Genomic DNA, 20,441 nt, shown 5'->3' with positions numbered 1-20,441 from the left:
TTAAAATATACATTCACTTTTCGACATGTGGGCAGCATGCAATCTACTAAAACAAACACGATGCGGAACTGCATAAATAGAAGCTAGAAGTAAATAACGAAATTTGCTCTGATTGACAGCCAAAACAAATTAATAATCAAAATATTTGATAACCGCCAATTGATAATTTTGGCAAATTTAAATTTGACTCGACTCTGCTCTCATTCTCGTCACATTATTATCTCTCGTCGAATTATTATTTTTCGGGTGATCGTGTTTAAATATTGCTTCTCTTTCCTTTTTTTCCTTTTTTTCATTTTTTTTTTTTTCTGTTCGTGCATGTGGCAGCTTGTAAACATTGGTAATTTCATTGCAAATTGGGGTGCTACCACGAACCTTCACGGCCCTGGTCACGAGCCAGCAGTCGAAGGTCGAGTGGTATAGTGGTAGATGGTAACGACGTAAATCGTGACGCATATAGTAACGGCATACACCGAGGGGGATGTGCTGGTATGTGGAGAATCGACGTCGACAAGCAGCACAGGGTGGCTGACTTGGTGGAAGCAACGTCGGGGAGGATTCACGGGGTGGTTGGCAGTCGCGTGCTCTCATCGTCAGGTGAGCAGCTTTTGTATGGATGTAATCGGTTTACCAAGTATTTTTGCGAGTTGTTGTTACCTGCATCGGGATCGAGTCTCGTTTCCGTGACACGCAAAACTTCTGCATCATCGTGAGTATTAAATTCAATATTACCTTTCGCGAAATAGCGTTGCACGAGCTTGTAGAAGGGAAGAATGTTAGAGCTTCGTTCTGATTCTAATTGAGGACAACGTGCACTTTACCGAATCGATGGACATCTCTTGAACATTTAAAAAGTTACGACGTACAACATAATCCAGGACAATTATTTGCAAGCTATTTAGATCGTGTCAAATATTTCAAAAGAACACGAGGCAGGATATTTCTACCGATCTGACATGGTCGTTTAATGTTCCAACTATAAATTCTAATAATTATTTCAAGTGGTACATATCTTTTCCAACGATCAAGAGATTTTTTCTCACTCGTGAACGAACTCGATGTTTTTATTCGGAGCTATTTAACTTTTTAGCGGTTATCCCGAATCGAATGTATGTTTACGCTGTATTTAATTCAGGAGAAAGAGAGAAACGATTTTGTGGTATATATTTGAAAGTAAAATGTTCTGCGTTGCAGAAAGCAACAGTTGTATGTACCTACATTGTTAATGATTTCGCTCTTGAAAAAACTAAAAATTGCAATTTATTCTTCCAGAGCTTAACGTTAATTTGAAAAATCATTACGCTCATTTAAATGTGAGAATTATTGTAATTTTCTTATCGAAATGTTCATTAAGTTCGAAAAATTCAAGCGTCATAACGACGATCATTTTTTCGTTATCGAAGGAAATTTTATATGTATTTTCTATTAGGGTAATTTTTTTTAAACCAAGTGATTTTATTACGCAGACATATTCTAAAGTTCTTTCATGTTACCAGTTGTTTGCATTGCGCGCATCTCGAATATGTTACGAAAATAATTTCACATTTTAAATATTTTTAACGTTTACGTACTTTCATATTCTGCGAATTTCTATTAATTTTTCCAGCATATTTCGGATACAAAAATTTGATTAAATAAATGAGAAATTTTATTAATATTTACGATGAGTAGTAATAATTACACTCTGAAAATCAACGGTTCTTCCTCTGGTTCACTAATCATTCCGATAAAATGAGGACTACGTGAAATTTAAAATATATATTTACCCTCTCTTCATTTTCTCTTTTACAGAGAGATAAATTAAAGTCGTTATTACCCAACGTATTTTCCTATGCGATGAGTATATTTTGCGGTATGTTGAAGAATGAAGTGAACGGGTTCTTTGTACTAACTGCGAGATAAATTTTCGCCACGTAGAGCCACGCAGAAATTCAACTCCCGAAATGTTGCATCGCATATACATTACCTTTCATGCATTGTTTGCTGTACATCGCTTTACATTTTCACATCGGTAACTTCGTAGTTCATCTCGAATCTTTGGATATCTCCGGAATTTGGAGGAGTGGAATCTGTTATTCTTGGAATCTGTCCATTGTATTTTCACTTACAAGAGTTTCCTCTTATTTGCCATTTGTTTCCTCTATTATTCTCTGTCATTTAAATATGTTGCCTGCAGTTTCTATCCTTGGCATTTATTTCTAGACATTTATGTCATTCTTCCTTGTTAAAACATTTTTCTTATAAACGTCCCGCAACTTTTTCCTATACCTTTGTATTATTGAAGTCCTTCTAACAATGGTATTTTGTTTATTACCAAAGTCTCGTGTTCGTTACCTCCAGGTCGCTCTTCTTTCGTTATGGAAATTCATTTTGCACTGTCAACTGCCAAAAACATCCATATTAATGACGCCAGGAATAATTCCGAAAGGAGTGACCAATAATGACCACTCTTTCATTGATTACTGCGTATAGACGCTATACCTAGGGTCGAAGGAACCAGAAGGAACACTTCAAGTAGTCTCCAGGAACGATTTTATATAAATTGACTACTAGTGTGACCGCTGATTGGCCACAGGGTGGACGTCGTCCATAAATAATCGACCAAAGGGCAGTTGGTGTAGTATAGGCTAGTCTCCAACGCTTGGTAGCCGTAAAAATCGAAGACAAATGGGTGGATTCGTACCTTAGTCGCCTATTTTTATACGTAAAATTAGGTGAGCGATGTTTAACCCTTTGCACTCGACGATTTTTTGGCTAGAGAAGAGTAGAAAATCAAAGATTCTCTATCAAAAAATTGACGATACTTTTTTGAGCAGTAAATAAAGAATTTTATAATAATAGAATTGTAGAATTATTTGATTTCGATACCTTGTACACTGTTACATTACATTAAATTTGATATATTAATTAATATCTATTTTCCAAATTTGATGAAATGGTGACTGAGGGTCACCTCTCGAGTGCAAAGGGTTAACATGTAATAGCACCTAATTAACGCCAATTGTCATACTATCTTCGCCTTCTATTCGATTAGTTTCTAATAAAGTACATATGTACTTACAATAGTGTAATTCTCACCGGTTTTGAATTATGATTCACGTTCAAAATGTACACTGATTCTTGCAGATATTCAATTACTATTAATAAATTAATAAATCGATAAACGAGTTCTAATAACTAGTAAATGAATCGGACGTAAAATTTTATACGTTCGAATTTTTCGGCAGGCAAATTCAGAGAGAAAATAAAGCTCGAATAGCAAATGTATCGATACGTTGCACATTAGAATCTGTTATTTCACTTGGACGCAGGAAAAATGTGGAGGGTTAAATAATTTTAGGTGATGAGAATTCCGATTATTTCATAGACGTCGTGTTCTCTCGAAGAGGAATAATGCTTTGTTAAATCGATAGCGGATGATAACGAAACCAAATGCTTTGTCATGCGACACAACGTGCGTTTCAAAGTTATTATCCTCTATATCATATGAATCCTTTCATTTGTCAACTCGAAACTGAATACCTTTCAACGTTTATCACCAGAAATTAATTTAATTTTCGATCATTCGAGTATCATTAAAAAATCCCAAGTAATTGGAATGTAGCTTGATCATTTGCTAGTTACGAAGACATCGTCATAGTTTTAACCGCATTAATTCGCCGGGAATATGGAAAGCATTACGAAGAAATTCAAGCAAGAGAACTCCACTCATTTACTAACTACTTCTGTGCAACATCCATTTGATTTTCAGAGTATCCGCTCACGTAGCACGTGTTCCCTTGCACGCGATGCTCATGATTTGTTCGTCCTTTTATTAAGAAGAAGACACCGGGACCGAGATGGCGCAGGATATCCCGGAGACGACGTACGTACCGGAAGTCGTGGAGGATGCGAGAAAGGAACGAGAACGGCGAGCTGTTCAAGAGGGAACGGTCTCGTGGAGACGACGAAAGGAGGAGTTGCAACGTCAAAAGCACCGCGAACAACGTGAAGTATGCGTCGTAAATGACTGTTATGTCGACTGGAGCATCGTTAGAGTCTCTGCCTTTTGCTGACCACGAGCCTTTTTAACTTTATTTCGTTTGTCGTCGTTGTCGCTGATCGGATAGTGATCAATGTCGGTCCTCGTATCGGCAACGGCTCTCGCTGTACCTCCGTTCTTGCCTTCCTTCGAAAGCTAGAAAATAACCGCGGAGATTTACGAGACCGTGTAAAAGATATCTCAGGCTAGAATGGGACTTCAAGTGGTCCTGTTGTTGCTTAAGTGTGTACGAAACTTTATACGATAGTGGTAGTAAACAGTATCCGGAATTGTATATGAAACACAGAGTCGTCGTAGGTTATCTGGCGAAAGTATGCAGTTGATGACTGAAATATTTCTCATTCTCTCCGAGTTGTAAATTTTGTCAACAGAGATCGATGTGTAGCTTAACGGGAATGATTTATAGCAGAACGTTTCATCGAAAGGTACTAAAATTTTCAGTAAAGTGGTTCACACTTCGTCGCAATTCAGATCACGTTGCAATTGAAATTTCATTTTCTTCAACGGGATTTACGTAGCGCGCGAATGCGGCAGCAATTAGTTGAGCGTAATTTGTATAAACCGTATCATTAGTAGCTGCGCTGTAATTACTGCATGTATTTGCCATGGTAGTTGTAAGAAATATTTCACTAACGAGCGCAAACGTTTCCACGCATTTAATGGAACTCGCATGTACCTTTAGTTATTGTTAGTTTTTTTATCCATCATCCATTTTTATCCATCATTTTTAATGATATCCAATGTACACAGATTATATACTTTCCGCTACGATGAATCACGAGCGGTTAAATAGTGTTTAAGATGACACACCGACCTCTTGTACCCAATCGCAAAGAGGGATAATTTATTACCCTTAAAGACGGTAGTTAATAATTTCTTAATTGCAGTCTTAAATTTTCCTGGATTTTCTTTGGAGTTTGTCAAAAAAGAGAAAAAAAGGAAAATAGGGAAAATTAAAATAAAGGTGTTCCGATTTATCAATGCGGCCTTAAATTTTTTAATTTCAGTCTACGAACTGGTGTACGTTTTAGGAGGACGCAATTTCCCTTTAAAAAGGTTGTAAATATCCCTTTTATATGGAAACGTCAGGGATGGGTATTATCAGAGCAGGTTCGAGTTTTCTTTTTACCATAGAGAACAATTTCTGGTAGAAGATTCATATGTGTAGCGGCAACTCCGCAGAATGCAATAAAAGATTAAAATATTCAGGACCGTAAAGTGCATCCGAATTACTTATCGCAGCGGAGCAACGCTGGATTAAGAATAGTCGAATATTAGCATACGACAGAAACTGTGCGAAGAAATTTTTCTTCACGCAATAATCATAAACGGATGCATTCGTCTGTAAATTACAGCGATGAACGATAATTCAAAATCAGCGACCCGATTCTAGAATTAAAAACCACGTTTTGTTGCGATTTCTACGGAACGAATTATTTCACGTACTAATGAAAATGTTTCACCAAAAAACCAAGTTAAAATACAGAAGGGTTTATATTATTTTTGCTTTAAACAACATTTGCATCGCATAAATTTTCTCCCGCGTAATCACATTTCTCAATACCGAGTTTTATATGGGAAAATGATTACAAAATGTTATGTTATATCAAGTATTAAAATTGCTTGAATACTTTACATTACAATCTCTTTTAATGCCGTTCTCGTTTGAAAGTACGTCGGATTTAAAATTTTCCATTTGCAGAAGCACCTTATGAAAATGTTAAGTTAGTTGCAAGCCCGTTTCGAGAAAAGTTATTACCTCGTAAAGTTTTGCCGGAAGAATATTGATATCCACGGTAAGCTCGCGAAAAAGCAAAGTTCAGTCTGGGCCGAACAAGCAGCTGATTTTTAAAATCTCGTTGAAAGGCGTTAGATGAGCCTCGAAAGTGAGTTCTCTATGACTCTCGGATATTCGCTCTCTAAAACGCTTTGAACAATAGAGATCGCGATAGAAGCGTGCAGTAGAATCAATCCGTGAAGTGTCAGACGGAGCGAAACCGCGGCAATACGGTATTGGCATTGGCACTGTAGTTATTTACTTCCTTTCAATGTGAATATCGAATTTCGAACATACTCATTATTATTACAATAATCACCGTATTATTATATTATTAGATTTCACGTTTGATTTTACGTCTACCCGGCCTTCTGCTTCTCGAGTGATAAAAGAATTCTAAATTAATCAATCGGAAAATGAAGTTTTTAAACAAGTGTAACTTTTTCTTTACAGCTACAGCAAATCTTGGAGAATTATTCGCCTTGGGGTAAACCAGGTGGTGGTGCTCCTTGTGCTGCTACCCTTAGGAAGAAAAATGTTCCTCTAGAACCCCTGGAGCTATCGAAGTGTCACAATTTCGGTCAGGTAAAGTTTTAAGCAATTTATGAACCATTTAAACGTCCGAGTGTATTCGGGATTTAATCATTTTCATAGGAGAATATTGAATTCGACCTGGGTAAACAGATCTTTCGTAATTTTCATTATGTTAGTGGTAAATTCGACTCTTTCTGGTCGGATAATCGCTGATACGTTTCATCTGAATGAACAATGTTTCTATTGTTCGCTGCGTTGTTTTTTTTGACATTTTTTTTTCTACAATTTTTGCACCACTGTATTACCAACTTGCAGACCATGGATTGATATCAATCATTGAAATGCACTCGATTCGATGAAAAAAATTGTTACATGGAAACTTGTAATGCTTTTTGAGTGGTTAGTTGTTTTATCCATTTGATCGATGAAAGATAATAGAAAAAATGGAATAGCCAAATATACCAGCTAAGTTATTAATCGAGAATTCGAATATTTAAATCGCTCACATTTTATACGTTTTTCTATTTTTAATGTTGCGATAGAATTTAATTCATGGTGGATTCAAAATTTGATTGTCCCCATGCCACTATAAGCACGGACAAAACCATCATAATAACGAACATTCTTTAACAAATTGGACACTATTCGTTCGATTTTATCGATTGCGTAGTAAATCGATTTTGCGTGGAATTAATTATAAAAGTTTAATCTTTGTTAATTGATGTTTCTTGACCACTTGTTTCGAGTTAAAGAATTTAATTAATTGCTTCCGTGATTTCCTCCGAAATTTTTTTCGTTTCTCTGTTAGGTAATATACCTTCTGTGAAACAAAGTTACTATATCATACAAGAACGCGAAATATCGAAGCAAAGTGTGCTAGTAATTCATTTATAAAAGCATGAATTAAGCATTGTTGATACGAAGTTTCAATTTCCAGTGGCTCTTTAAATATTAACGTTATTAGTAATTGCTTTCTTACCTTTTATTGCCAGTAATCGAAGCTTTTATCTCTACGTTGCCGATCTTGCAGCGAATAGAAGCTAAATTTAAAATTACAAGGTACCGTTGATCTTTCTAATTCGGTTTAAATCAATTCTATATTTGCGTCAGTTCCATCTTTCATACACTCGGCGTACTCTAGTATGGGTTTAGCGCACTGCTCTATCATTGCTCTCCGATTTATCCCTCCAATAGCGCTTTTTTAAATTGAAAACTAAAAGAATCGTATGCAGATGGGATTCGGAATTTTGTTTCATTCCCACTAAAAATGTATACTTTGTTACATCGACCGAAATGCTATAACTCAATGCTACTCCAAACATTGAATGAAATTTGTTCCATTGCCATAAAGCAACGCGGATATGTTACCCATACTAACGGCCTATCGAACCAAAAGCCACACGAGAAAGCTGGGACGGTGAGATCGCGAAATTCCAGGCACGAAAATCTACGAATAATATTATTCCTCGACGTGACGTTATGTACAAATACAGGTGGAGGGAAAGGCGGGGTGGGATCGAAGGTTGTTTGCAAAATTAGGGCGCCCCTGTTTGCAGAAAACAGCTAGCAATTCGTGGCGGAGGATGTCGTTCTAACCCTTATTATCCTGCCAATTACGAGAACCATTATCATCGTAAAGAAGCATTCGCTGCTGTCCGATAATAACCGTGCAAATGTTTGCCTTCGATATGTTTCCAGTGACGCAAGTAGCCAGCGATCGTTCGTGATCGTGATTCAGGATCTAGTTCAGAAGGATTATTTGCAATTCAAAGTCGAGATAAAAAAGATAGCGCATAACTGTGCCGTGTAACACATGGTTTGCTATTTTCTGTTCAAAACGCGCGGAATGGGTATTTTACAGTAGCTCCTTTTTCTCTTCCTTTGGCTTCGATTCCTTCAAAAATGTATGCAACGTTTTATCTTCGTTGCTTTCCAATAATTTATTAGGATCCGTAAATTCTCGCATGAAACGTTCCTTGTGCTAATATAATTTATATTTAATTTCGCCTATTTTAGCGCTTGGTTAACTTGTCGATCTCTTTTCCCAATAATTGACAGACGTCTCGTTAAAATGGTAGAGTTAACTCCTACAAAGGATCCTACATTTTACTTAATAACGAGTCATTATCGAATATATTTCACGTCTGATTCTCGACACCGTGCGAAACATCTTTGCGAGGTTTCGAATCAATTTTTCTGAAAGTTAGTTCGATATCCTGGTTAATGTCACAAAGGCCGGTCATAATGGAAAATGAAAGACCGTCGGAGGGCAGAGAAGATGGCAGCGACGCGATTTGCTGGCGATAAGATAGCGAAAGGGCTTGAGGGCAGTCACAGTTATCGTTATCGTGCTTCTATCGATAAAACGCGGTTATATACCCATCAGTGAGGTGACGTTGCTTTTCATTAACATCTAAAGCGACCTCGTGCACGAAACCTTCCTGCCATCTCGTTCATGGCTTATCGATCGACATGCGTCGATACTCTTTATGCGCTTAACGATAGCTTGTTAACGAATCACAAGGAGATCTTTGTGCAGATAACTCTCAATTATTGAGGTAATTTGCTCGGATAATTTGTCTAGGAACATACCGGTGCTCGTGCTTTCGAAGCTCCATCTCCTTCGCAAATCTTTCCTCCGGAATCTCTTTCATAATTGAAACTTCATCTGCTCTACCGATTATTCGTATTATTTAAGCTCAAAAGAGCATTGATTATCCGAAATAACAGCGATTAATATTTCCAATTAACGAAGGCTGTTGCCAATTCGTCGAAAATTTCACGGTCTCTGACAGAGACGAAATGTTTGCACGATAATAACGTAACGCTATAAGCGTTTCGTAATGACAGAAGTTCGGTGTGTGTGTGTGTGTGTGTGTGTGTGTGTGTGTGTTAGAGGAATTTCGTAATGGGCTTTCCCTGTACGGTAAACGTGAAACACCTTTTTCGTAGCAGTAACGTCGATAAAGAGAGAACGTCGAGGTAGCTAGGTGTTCAGCCCGTTTCCGGTCGGACTGTAGACGTATCGTTCTCCGATCACGTAAAGTTAGGAACGTTCCTACTGGCTTCCCGGCGAGAAAGTCAATTTCTCTCGTAGAGTCGAAAAACTTTACGTCGGGTAGAATTTTCGAAGGAAATTTCCACGAAAAATAGAGCGTAACTTGGTCCCTTTGTTTCAGCGATCCGATGCCGGTCATACGTATTCGACTTTCGAAATTCTCCCGTTGAAAAGTTGAGCGATACGAATAAGAGTGGAAATTTTTGTAGGACGAGTCGCGAGATGAACTCGCCACTCGAACGTTTGTGTTCGCTCGCGAATGAATTCTTTCGAGTGGCGAATCCATCTCGAATATTAGTACACAGCAGGTGCAATGATTTCGAGCACGTGCTTGAACGCGAAGCAGTCATCTCGTACATGTAGGAAACGAACCTTGGAAACTGCTTAATATGCTATGACGCCGTGTGCTTAGCTGGCACCGCTCTGGCCCTGGGGTCGACCTGGTCCTGGTGGAGTTCCTTGGAGGGATCCCAAGTTGCTGGGTGTGCGCTTCCTCGAATCCATGGTACGCATACTTCTTGATGCGTTAGGTTCTAGGATCCACGAACGATCAGCTTGTTAGGCAGACTTTGTGTCTTGTTCTCAAACTTCCCTCTAATTACGAACTTTCGGTTTGATTTTGTTTATGTTTCGCTTTTCTTTTTTCACATTACTTCATATACATTTTGTATATTCCTTACTTGTACTTAGAAATCAGGGGTTGATGCAAGCAGTTTTCGCGAGTAATTGTCAATACTCTTATTCTTTTTACGAAATTGTTCATAAAATATACTATTGGCTTGGCAAGAAAGTACTTTCGGTTTTCTAGTGTGAAATAGAACTCAATGTTTTCTATACAGTAAATAAAATTTTAATCGGTAAAATATCTTTCATTCCATTCGATGACCTTTTGCCATCTTTCTGGTAACTTCATGATCCCGCGCTCATAGAATTTCTGGTCCTTATCTGCAAAAATCTTAACCAAGTGCGTAAATCTCAGAAGATCGACCAGAACGTTGTGGGTATCTTTCAGTGAAAAATCTTCAGAACGAAATTTTTTAAACTAATTCTGACACGTGCGTTCTGTTAAACAATCAACACCATAAACCTCTCGTATCTCTTTGTGAGCCTCAGCCGCATTCTTGCCTTTATGAAAATAAAAAAGTAAAATGTGTCGAAAATGCTTATTTTTGCACTCCATGATAAGACTGACCGTGAACTGACTGTTATAAACGAAATTACACGGAATTTCACGAAATGACAACCTAAAGGTATCGACTACCACATCTCGAAAGAAAAAAATTCTAATATTGGCAAAAGAATAACTAAACATGCATAACATTATTTACCGATGCAAACCGAAATTACTTTCTTGCTAACCCAATATAAGAATTTGAAATGAAAGGCAGGGGTAAGTAAAGACAAACGAGTTCCCGATTACTCTTTGATACGAGGGAATGACCTTTGTTTCATCGTTGAGTTATATTCGTTGATCGTAACTCGGTTACTTATCTCGGACTTTTTCCACGACCGGTATTTCACGATATGGAATTCGGAGTTTCACAACGCGTTAAGTTTATCGTATGCTGCGTCTATTCCATATCTCGCGTTCCAAATTAATCTAACGTGCAACCGGATAACAGCGATCGGAAGTGGTAAGCGTTCGCGCTATCGAAGGGAATTTATACCGCAGTTCGAGTACCAGTTTTATAAACAATTGTATAAAATCAATAAGAGTATCTGTTTAACGAACCGAAATGGAATCGATATTAGAATACGCGGAAACACATTGCATAAAACCGTAACCGTAACCGATACGTGACCAAAATATAATAGAATCGATATAGAATCGACGTTTCTATATCGAAAGCTACTGGGATTGTTATAGCCTAAATTGATATCCTCGCTAATTTCGGTTCTCTATCACGATTATAGAGCTTAACGGTTCTATTAAAATCTTTAACAAATCGGAATCGATGTCAGGGAAGTTGTCAACCCCTGCTAGAGATCGCTACACTCGTACTACACCGATCATCCTCGTCGCCTTTCATCTTTTCACGACTTTTCGGTGCGGATCTCGAGATCGGCTAGCTGGAACTCGTGGCTTTGTACATAGATGCAGAGAAGCAGCTCCTGGAGATATATTATTTCGATAGAAAGTACGATCGTCGTGCTTTTAGACCGCGATGCATGACCCGTTAGCAGAGATGGACGACGAGCCGTAGTGGGATGCAATCAAGGCTCGCTGGTTTTCCGTCTCGATCCTACGATTTGCACACACGCAGGTTAAACTCCTACCGCGGAAACGGACGCAACGACGCGTACCGTGTCGGTACAAGACGGGACGTAGGTTTTTCTATTGGCCGGGATATCATCGTAAACGGTGGGTGTCGGTAAACAACGTTTGAAGTGGAAATTAGCGCTTATATTAACGTGCTTTCGAGACACGGCGGTTGCGTTTCCGTGCAGACGTTGCTTCAATCGAGCACACCACCCAACCCTAGCCTCCTTTCGGCCTTTCCTCTCGGCCTCAACCGCGCCGACTATCCCCAAGGACGAAACTCTTAATTTTTAATTAACCGCCGTAGCATCCTCGAACGGCAAACACATAACCGTGCCGCGTTACTGCGTAATTGAACGATCCTCTGACCAGCTTTTGCGACCTGAAAGTTTAAACTGAAATTTATTAGCGCGTTCCACTTCAGCCAAGTTTACTTCTTCCTGCACGTAAACCCGTCCTCTTGCTACACCTTTCCCACAGGGATCTTTCGGCCTGTGAATCTTGCTTCGTCTGTTCGAAGCATTGCGTTGTCTCTCTCGCGTGAAACTGTTCCCGGGCATGGATTTATGGAAGCTTTTCTGTTTTTCTTCATAATAAACCACACGGCCTTGCTATAACTAACCAGCTAACTGGAACGACGTTGATAAATGGAACGAAGCAACCGCGTTAAGTCAAGTCTGGTCTAGCTAAGCGATTACTGATTATCTGATGATAAATTTTTCTCGTCAGCTCTATTGCCCTTCTTCACGATTTACTCTTTCATTTATCGCTTCATCGCGCTTCTTCTTCTTCTCCTTCGTTTGCGCTCCCAGTTGTTTGGGAATTTTTACGTTCCATTAAGTCTTAAACCGCGGAATCTCTTTTTTTTCCTCTTTATTTCGTTCTTTACATCGGATTTCCGGGGCAACGCTGACGTTCGAGCAACTGGACCTCACCGTTGCTTACATTGTTTTCGTTGGGTTAAAATATCGGACGAGCTTTGGGATGTTCGCAAGGGTTAGGAAACCCTTTGTAGACTGTGCGTAAGCGGGTTAGACAATGGCACTTCGATATTACACGAACACCGCTACGTACCTAGATCTTAGAAGCGATCAACGCAAATCCAAGACGTGAATACCAATGAACTCCTGTTCGACCAAGTCGATCCGGTTTGCATTGCACAAGCTGCATCACTGGCAGCCAGTTACCACTTTGAATCCTTTCAGGGCTGGACGAGCAATTCGACGATCGAAAGGTTACACAGGAGGAGTATTAATCCTTTGCCCGTCACGGATATGAACAAGTTCTTTGATGATAAGGCAGAACCAGGTAAACGGACGGATATACTGAGTGTCGGTGTTGTATGGTCAGTATCCGGTTTCTAGGTTAGTTTGTTTCCTAGGTATCGCCACGGATATGCAACTGGTAGAGGATTCGAAAAACCCGTACAACGAGGAAATTCAAGTGTACGAATTGACCGGGGGCGTGGAATTGGTGCCGCTTTTGACTAGCAGACGTTATTACTCGCAACCGCAATGCATTCGTCACGTTGTCACCGATGCTACGCGTCCTGGATACACGATAGAGTCGTATGTATCGCGTATGGAAAATGAAATTTCTCGTTTTCCTTTAGCCTTCATTTTCATGGATCGTCCTCATTTCCGATAGCCGATATTCTCGCCTATTCCTTTTCCTTTCGTTGTCGTAGATTATTCTCGGTACCTTTCTCAGCTACCCGAAATTTCGTTATCGTGCCAACGAAATGCGACTTTTGTAGGTCCCTGACTCTGTGACGTCGTATTGAATGCCACTCGTGTCATTCGGGTATAATCTAGATGTGTCGAAAGACATACCGTATCAAAATGCGACGAGCCATGAGCCTACAATGCAGGTCTGGTTAGCGTTGTTACGCTACTCCGGGGATGTAACTGCATTACAGGTAATCAACCCATTGACCTGAACTCTCTCGACCTCGACAACTTCAGCTGACGGTCCCTCCGCAGCCTCCCTCTTCCTCTCGAATGTTTGTCAACGTTACAATCTGTCGCTCGATGTGCTCGTCAACACAGTTTTGCTTGCAATATCTTCTCGGCCCCTCTAGTTTTCCTCGTTCGAAGGCGTTTGGATAACTACGCGCTGAAAAATCGCTCGAGACGGCTGCCTTGTCGAGTATTGTCGTTCACGCTAGTCACTTTCCTTTTACTTTCTCCTCGCACTTTGAAATATTGCTTTCCTTCTCCACACCTCCGTGATTTCGCTTCGTTCGCGTTCCACTAACATCTACAAACGAACCGGGTGTACGTGCAGGGCTAGTTTTACTTCAGACGCATATATGCCTCGAAAGTAAAAGAAAAAGCGAGGAAAATCTTGAATCGTGACTCGCTCTTGGATCTTTCTGCTACAATTTCAGCCTCTCTTAACATTTTCGAGAGTAGTAGCAATTTCTAAATTAACCATATACGTACGTACCGTGAGCGATGTTTGAATTTCTTTCCGTCGAGTATGCTCCTCGAGTTCTTTCGCGTTAGAGCTTACTTTACCGGCTCGATCGGATGAAGATATTATTATCGTGCTCGAGTTAATAGAAATTCATTATCCTCGAGTGAAAATTCCTCTCGGTCTTTGACATTTTCTGCTTTCGTCTCCGGTTATTGATCGCCCTTTCTGCTCGAGAGGGACCTATGCTTTGAAACTTTCGGATCAAGCAGAACTTTCTCCGCAAAGTTTCGAGGGCGTGCAATTTCGTTTCGTGATTTTATCGTCATCCATATCATTTAAAGTCATACGGGATATTGTTTTACCGTGGCTTTGTTATACCGATTACAAACGGGTTCACTGCCAGACTAGTGTATAACGAGACACTTTGATAGCGTTTAATGGAATTTCGTATGAAGCAGCTGTCAGGGATGTTACGTTGTTTATAATATGGTTGGACGTCAGCGCAACACCGCGGCAATTAATCATCGTTCATTATCGACTGCTTTATAGAAGAAAAGGGAGCAGAATCGAAGCAAGTTATTCAGATATTACGCGCGTCTGGAACGTTTCTCTGGGCTGTAGATAACTTTTGATCCAGCCATTCTATTCTTTTCTCTCGCGAAATACCAGAGGGAATGGAGTGCGCGGATAAAGCAAATTCCAGGGATGGATGTTCTAATTCGCTTCTTGTGTTTGTTAATGAAGGGACCCTTATCTTGGAGAACGATTCTTGACGAAATAAGAGACACCGGAACAATGCGCCGCTCCTGTTTCCACTGACATCACATTTTGTTAGCCACGCGGGTAAATTCGATCTCGCTGTAAGGAGACACGGTCGGCGAACTTTCCAACGATATTCATTTGGATCTTTTACAACTTCTTCGTTGGTTGAGGTTACAAATTCAAACAAAGCTTTCCTCAAAGATAACAAAATTGTTTCCAGCAGATCTCTGCGTGTGTTTCCTTTTAATTAGGGCTTCATGTTGCATTTCAGTTATGCAAATTTTATATACTTAGAAAGTTCGCAGTTGACATTTTGCAATAACTCGGCGGAACTTCAATTAATTTCGAAAGTTTCCTGATCGCTACAACTTCCACTGTTCTCTCCATGCTCAGCTTATACACTGTACCTTCTACTTTGCGGAGAACAGGAAAAATATGTCTCTCACCGATGGCAAGAGGCTAACTCTTGGGAAAGAAGCAAAGGATTAATCCGTGTATGGTGGAATAACGAAATTGCATTCTCGTCAGTCTTTCTGGCGTCTTTTATCTGAATAATGCCTCTCGTACACGTCGCTATTAAAGAGTAGATGTGTATTCAGTGGACTGCTGTCCGATGTAGGTGTCTTGTAAGGTAACACCGCGCTTATCTTTTCTCACGTGTTTGTAGGGCTGCTTAAATCTTGCGAGACAGAAAGACAAGGAATTATTTCAAGTGCAGGCTTAAATCTTCAGATAACCCAAATGGATTTTTGCAATTTCACACTCCCGGTCTGTCCCTCTAATTCCACGAGGACGAAACTCCGGGATGTTTTGCGAAATTTTTTCGCGAATGTTATTTGTTCACGAGGAAACATTGATAAAAGTGTACGAAACTACTCTGGCCGGGATAATATCCGCGTAAAAAGCCGAGCACAGCCGAGAAACAATATTGCAATAGTTTTCCGAGAGTAATAGAAGTTTGTATTGCGGTAGGTTAGTCTCTCTCGTAAGTGGAAGCGCGGTAACAAGTAGTTGGCGAACGTGTTTGCTTCATATATTATATCCTCGTAAAAAAGGCTGATATCGTTTCGGCGATCCCTGTTTTCTAGACACTTTTCTTGCTTCTTACGGTTCGCTTAACCTGCTTTCACATTTCATTCTGACGTTTGCCAACTTTTCCAACAGGACGCGTCGATGAAAGTTTTATAGATTCGCTGCAAGTTTATCGGAGAAATGGAAAGCGTCTTTTTTATAATAAGAAAGCTGTTCCGAGTGCATGCAACTTGCTTTTCTCCTCGTTGAAGCATTAGTCTCTCTCTTTCGTTGCTTCTCGAAACTGCATCGTTCAGGCGGATTTACTCGTCGGAGCGGCGTCCTTTTTCCCTTGTTTCCGCCTCTCCTTTTTACCCTCGAAGCCGAAAATAACATTCGGGAATAGGTTACGTTAGTTTCGAAGTGAAGCAATTTTGCAATACCGGTATTATCGTAAGTTTCCATACATATCGTAATGAGCGCAGCGGCCATTACCTGAACCAGCGGAATCAGAAGTTATTGTTGGAATATTTATATCGGGGTTGCCATTTTATTCGCCGGCGAAAGCTTCTCGTGCAACTAGTCGCAATTTAACCGGTATTTCCAGTATATGCCGAGCAATTATATATCACGGTTTCAGCTGTTGTTCATCAACCATTCAGCGATGTCTGGCTAAATGTTTGGCTCGATCGAGGCTCTTTCTATACAAAAATTGCGGATTTGATTCGAAACAGGACGACGTTGCGATCGAATTGCGATTCACTTTGCAAAGTTCCAATTTGTTGCGCTGCACGAATAGAAGTTACAATAGCAGTCGTAAAACAATGCGGAGCTTTTGTATCCCGTTTTGTTCGACTTCCGAAATCATTCGGTTTAATGCGTGTTCGAAAGGCAAAATGACGAATATCGAACGATATTGAAATCCGTGAAGCTCATCTGGTCCGCTTTTCTCGATAGATTGCGAGCTTTGGGAGTTGGGAATCGCGAGTACATCGCTGAACTCGCCGAGCAAATGCGACGAAAACGGGAGAAGGCATTGGTAAGTGTGTACAGCAACGAGATACCGGTAACTCGAGTTTCAATTGATTCATCGATAGATGATGGTTATTTGCCAAGAAAAGAAAAAGAGAAAAGAAAAGAAAAGAGAAATGGTGCGTATCGAATTCAACTTGTTTTGAACGAATTATCAGTCGATTTGAAATTTCAGTGGCAGCTTTTGTTCGATGGCAATCGATTTAAACGTGTTCCACTTCAAAGGAAATACCTCGTGTAGCATGTAAAGGGGTGACTCTCGTTCCAGGAGGAACGACGGATGGAGCAGGAAAGCTGTCGCAGACATTTCGATACCTGGAGAAAGTTGTGGGGCCGACCGGGTCACGGTGCTCCCATAGATCACGCCCACCGTAACAATCTCTACAACATTCTCTACCGTCCGGCTATCTATTGAATTTCTACTTGCTGCCGCAGCGTGCAAAATCAGGACTGCATCTTCCACTTTCTTCTCGTGCGATGGAACAACTGCGAAATCTCTTTATGTTACTGAAAGAATTGCTACAGAACAAGCAGCTGGCTATAAAAGATAATAGGTTCGCGAGTCTAAGATAAGGCGATAGAACAGCGGAGATACAGGTTTCTTAGAATAGACGTAGAAGGCAGCGGAATACAGTGGATTTGAGATAAGCGAGGACGGATAAGTGATGGATTGTTACGGAATAGCCCAAGTCGTTTGTAAGAGTCGTATCAGAAGGGGAACGAATCGAAAACTGTCTATAATAGATAATAGGCGATGAAACTTTGTAGCAAAAAGGACGGAGGTGACGGGCCCGATACGAAAAGCAGGGTACACTGTGTAATTAGTGGATTTTGCTTAGGAAGTACGATATTCGTAGAGTTGGTTAATAGGATTTTAGCTTACAAGGAGAGTGCAAGTCCTTCGGGTCACCGATGTAATTGAAACTTTGCAAGTTTGTAGATTTCGTCATGCAGTTCAAGAATATATATCATTATAGACGCCACTACTCGATAGTTTTTAAGATATTTACTAGATATTAACACTTTGACTGCCACGGTGGTCATTGGTGACCGTAGCGTTTGAACTACTTAAACTGCATTGAGCAACATTGAATGAAAATTAACAATTAGTACATTTTGAATATAACCGCTAATTACAAGATACTTTGAAATAAAAAGTGCCCCATTGAACGATTAAACATTTTTATTAGAACATCAAAAATATATTAGAATAAATCTCGCATCTAGCGGTGCACTCTCGTTTCCCGAGGGAAACACGTGATTTCGGCGTGGCAGTCAAAGGGTTGATAAGATTGCTATAGAAAACTGTTTTCCTTGCATCGTATTCTTATTATTCCGTAACAAATATATACTAGCATAAGAAATCGTAAAAAATAAATTTTTTTGATTAAGAAATTTGATTTACAATTGTTAATTCACAATGTTTTCATAGGCGAAAAATGAATATAAAATGAAAAATAGATCGAAGAAGAAAAACCAACTAGAGACGGGAGTCGAACCTCGGACCCTGCGTCATATGAATTTTCGGGTATCGCTGTTAAGCCACATCACCGCTTGAAAAGCACAAGAAATAAATCGGTAGTTACCGAAGTAATAAAACTTTAATCGCAAATATCTGAAAAAGTATCGTGTAGTGGCGACTATAATGATATATATTCTTGAACTGCATGACGATATCTACAAACCTACAAAGTTTCAATTAAATCGGTGAAACGAAGGACTTGCACTCTCCTTGTTAGTTGTTCAAATTTTTATAGATTCGCGTTTAAGCAATTTCTAATTATCATCGCTCTACATGAGCCTTGTATGCTAATTACAGGGACATATTTTAATATTTCATTTGCATATTAGACGTGCAGTCGCTTTACATTTATAATCAATTTCGTTCAAGTTACCTGCGCATGCATAGTGAATATAGCTATTATAAGGATGTTGTGTCGCAGACTCGTTTGCTTTTAGCAGCATTCTGTATAAAACCATGTTACTATATTTAACGAAATAATGACATCGCGACGAATTAATCCAATAAGAACGTCGCCTCGAAGCTTTTACTTTTAATTGTCTTTAGAAATTCTCCGCTATTAATACCTATTCCGACTCGTTACTGGCTAATTTTCGATTAATCCTTGCACACATTCTTCGCGAGCTTCTCTGCTACCATACTCGGATTTTGTTTCTCTCTGCTTTCCCGTTTCTTTCACTTAATGCAGCCATTCTAGGAAGACATTCAGATAGATCTGACAAATACCTCGGTGCCTGCGCACCTTTCATTCGCACGATAATCTCGAGCACCGACTCCATAGCACTCGGCTTTCGCACATCTTTTCAAACATACTTATTCCGCTCTAGATAAATTTTTATTTCTACGTTATACCAAGAATCAGCGTGTTTTACGTCATTTCTCGATATCCACCGATTCAGCCGTTTCTCTCGGATAGGGAGAAAATGCGCATAATTATAGAAAATGTCTATAATTCCGAGTGTGCTGTCCCGACAGACGATAAGAATCGGACGGAGGACTTGGTTTATTCGTGGAAATACGGAAGAGAAATCGGTACGAATGGCTTTCACAAGGTAATACACGTCGAATCGAGTGAAGGAACGTGTCGGTCGAGCTATTAAATTTCATGAAAGCCCTCCAAGGGTACGGGGAGACGTTTGATAAAGTAGAGGCGTACTACGATTGACCAGACCTCAAAGGGGCAATCTCGAGAGGACGTGGCTACCCTTCGAACCGATGATTTTTAAATCTCATGAACACCAAAGAACGCGAATTTGAATATATTCGTAGGTGTGTGCGCGCGTGTGCGGGTATTACGGGGATTCCGACTTCGAAGATAGTCAAAAGAAATGAATTGCTACTGCCGATACTGCTGTCCTCAAAAACTTTATTGGCTACTTCGGTTCACGACCATCAAAGAACGAAAGCCGACAGACGAGCGAAGAAAGGGAGGAGAAACAGCCACGCTCGTAAAACAGTTTGCAATATCGCATGCCATGCTAAATGGGGCGAAGCGGCTGTGCGTTTGAACGCTGCGTTCAAACATCTGCAATGTTCCATAATATTTCAGGGGAATACTCGATGAAAGTTCAGCCCCGAAATACTGTCGCTATTTACGCTGAGTTGAAATTCAATGGAATTGCGTTTAGAGGGATGAATAAATACAGACATGGCTTAAAAATTCTTTTATTTCCCTTTACAGCGAGATACGAAACAGTGGACGTAAATCGTACCCTTCCACGAGTAGATCCTATAAATTTCATCCTCGTTTCCACGCTTCAGCGACGATGATTCCTCCATACCGGCGAACATGTCGACAAAGTATGATAACCTCGGAAGTTCTGTAATACGAAATTTAGCCGAGAATATACGTCCGAATAACGGAGATCGTTTCCCGGTTGGAGAACGTTGTCGATGAAAACAGGAGACGCGACAAACTTTCCTTTTAGTTAGCTAAACAGCAGAGTTACAGGGTACGCTAAAAAACACCGGCACGTGCTGGCTAGCCGATCGATGGATCCGATATTGCGCTAATTAGATACGAAT

At 40.0% G+C, this 20,441-nt stretch overlaps 1 protein-coding gene across 2 annotated transcripts; it reads left to right on the top strand.

Moving 5' to 3' along the window:
• Nucleotides 1-590: 590 nt before the first annotated feature.
• On the top strand, nt 591-20,056 carry LOC108546382 (uncharacterized). Of its 2 annotated transcripts, XM_017898435.1 has the most exons (7): nt 591-709; nt 3,752-3,992; nt 6,273-6,404; nt 12,877-12,979; nt 13,053-13,239; nt 16,820-16,901; nt 17,163-17,782. In XM_017898435.1, exons 2-7 carry the CDS (start codon nt 3,840-3,842, stop codon nt 17,307-17,309), a joined length of 804 nt encoding a protein of 267 aa, XP_017753924.1. In that variant the 5' UTR covers nt 591-709; nt 3,752-3,839; the 3' UTR covers nt 17,310-17,782. The 2 variants fall into 2 exon arrangements, with proteins under 2 accessions (XP_017753924.1, XP_017753922.1); XM_017898433.1 differs by lacking the exons at nt 16,820-16,901; nt 17,163-17,782 and adding an exon at nt 19,686-20,056.
• Nucleotides 20,057-20,441: the final 385 nt, after the last annotated feature.

Source organism: Eufriesea mexicana, unplaced genomic scaffold (assembly GCF_001483705.2).
Source record: "Eufriesea mexicana isolate 0111107269 unplaced genomic scaffold, ASM148370v2 scaffold630, whole genome shotgun sequence".
NCBI classification, from domain to species: Eukaryota; Metazoa; Arthropoda; class Insecta; order Hymenoptera; family Apidae; genus Eufriesea; species Eufriesea mexicana.
Note: the sequence above shows the minus strand (reverse complement) of the source record. Positions and strands in the feature narration are given on the sequence as shown.

Bases quoted from the DNA above. Each gene is read 5' to 3' on its own strand.
- LOC108546382 (XM_017898433.1), top strand. From the start codon at position 3,840: ATGGCGCAGGATATCCCGGAGACGACGTACGTACCGGAAGTCGTGGAG. The intron at 3,993-6,272 runs GTATGCGTCGTA...TTTTCTTTACAG, and splicing joins AGCACCGCGAACAACGTGAA to CTACAGCAAATCTTGGAGAA. The intron at 12,980-13,052 runs GTAAACGGACGG...TTTGTTTCCTAG, and splicing joins TGATGATAAGGCAGAACCAG to GTATCGCCACGGATATGCAA.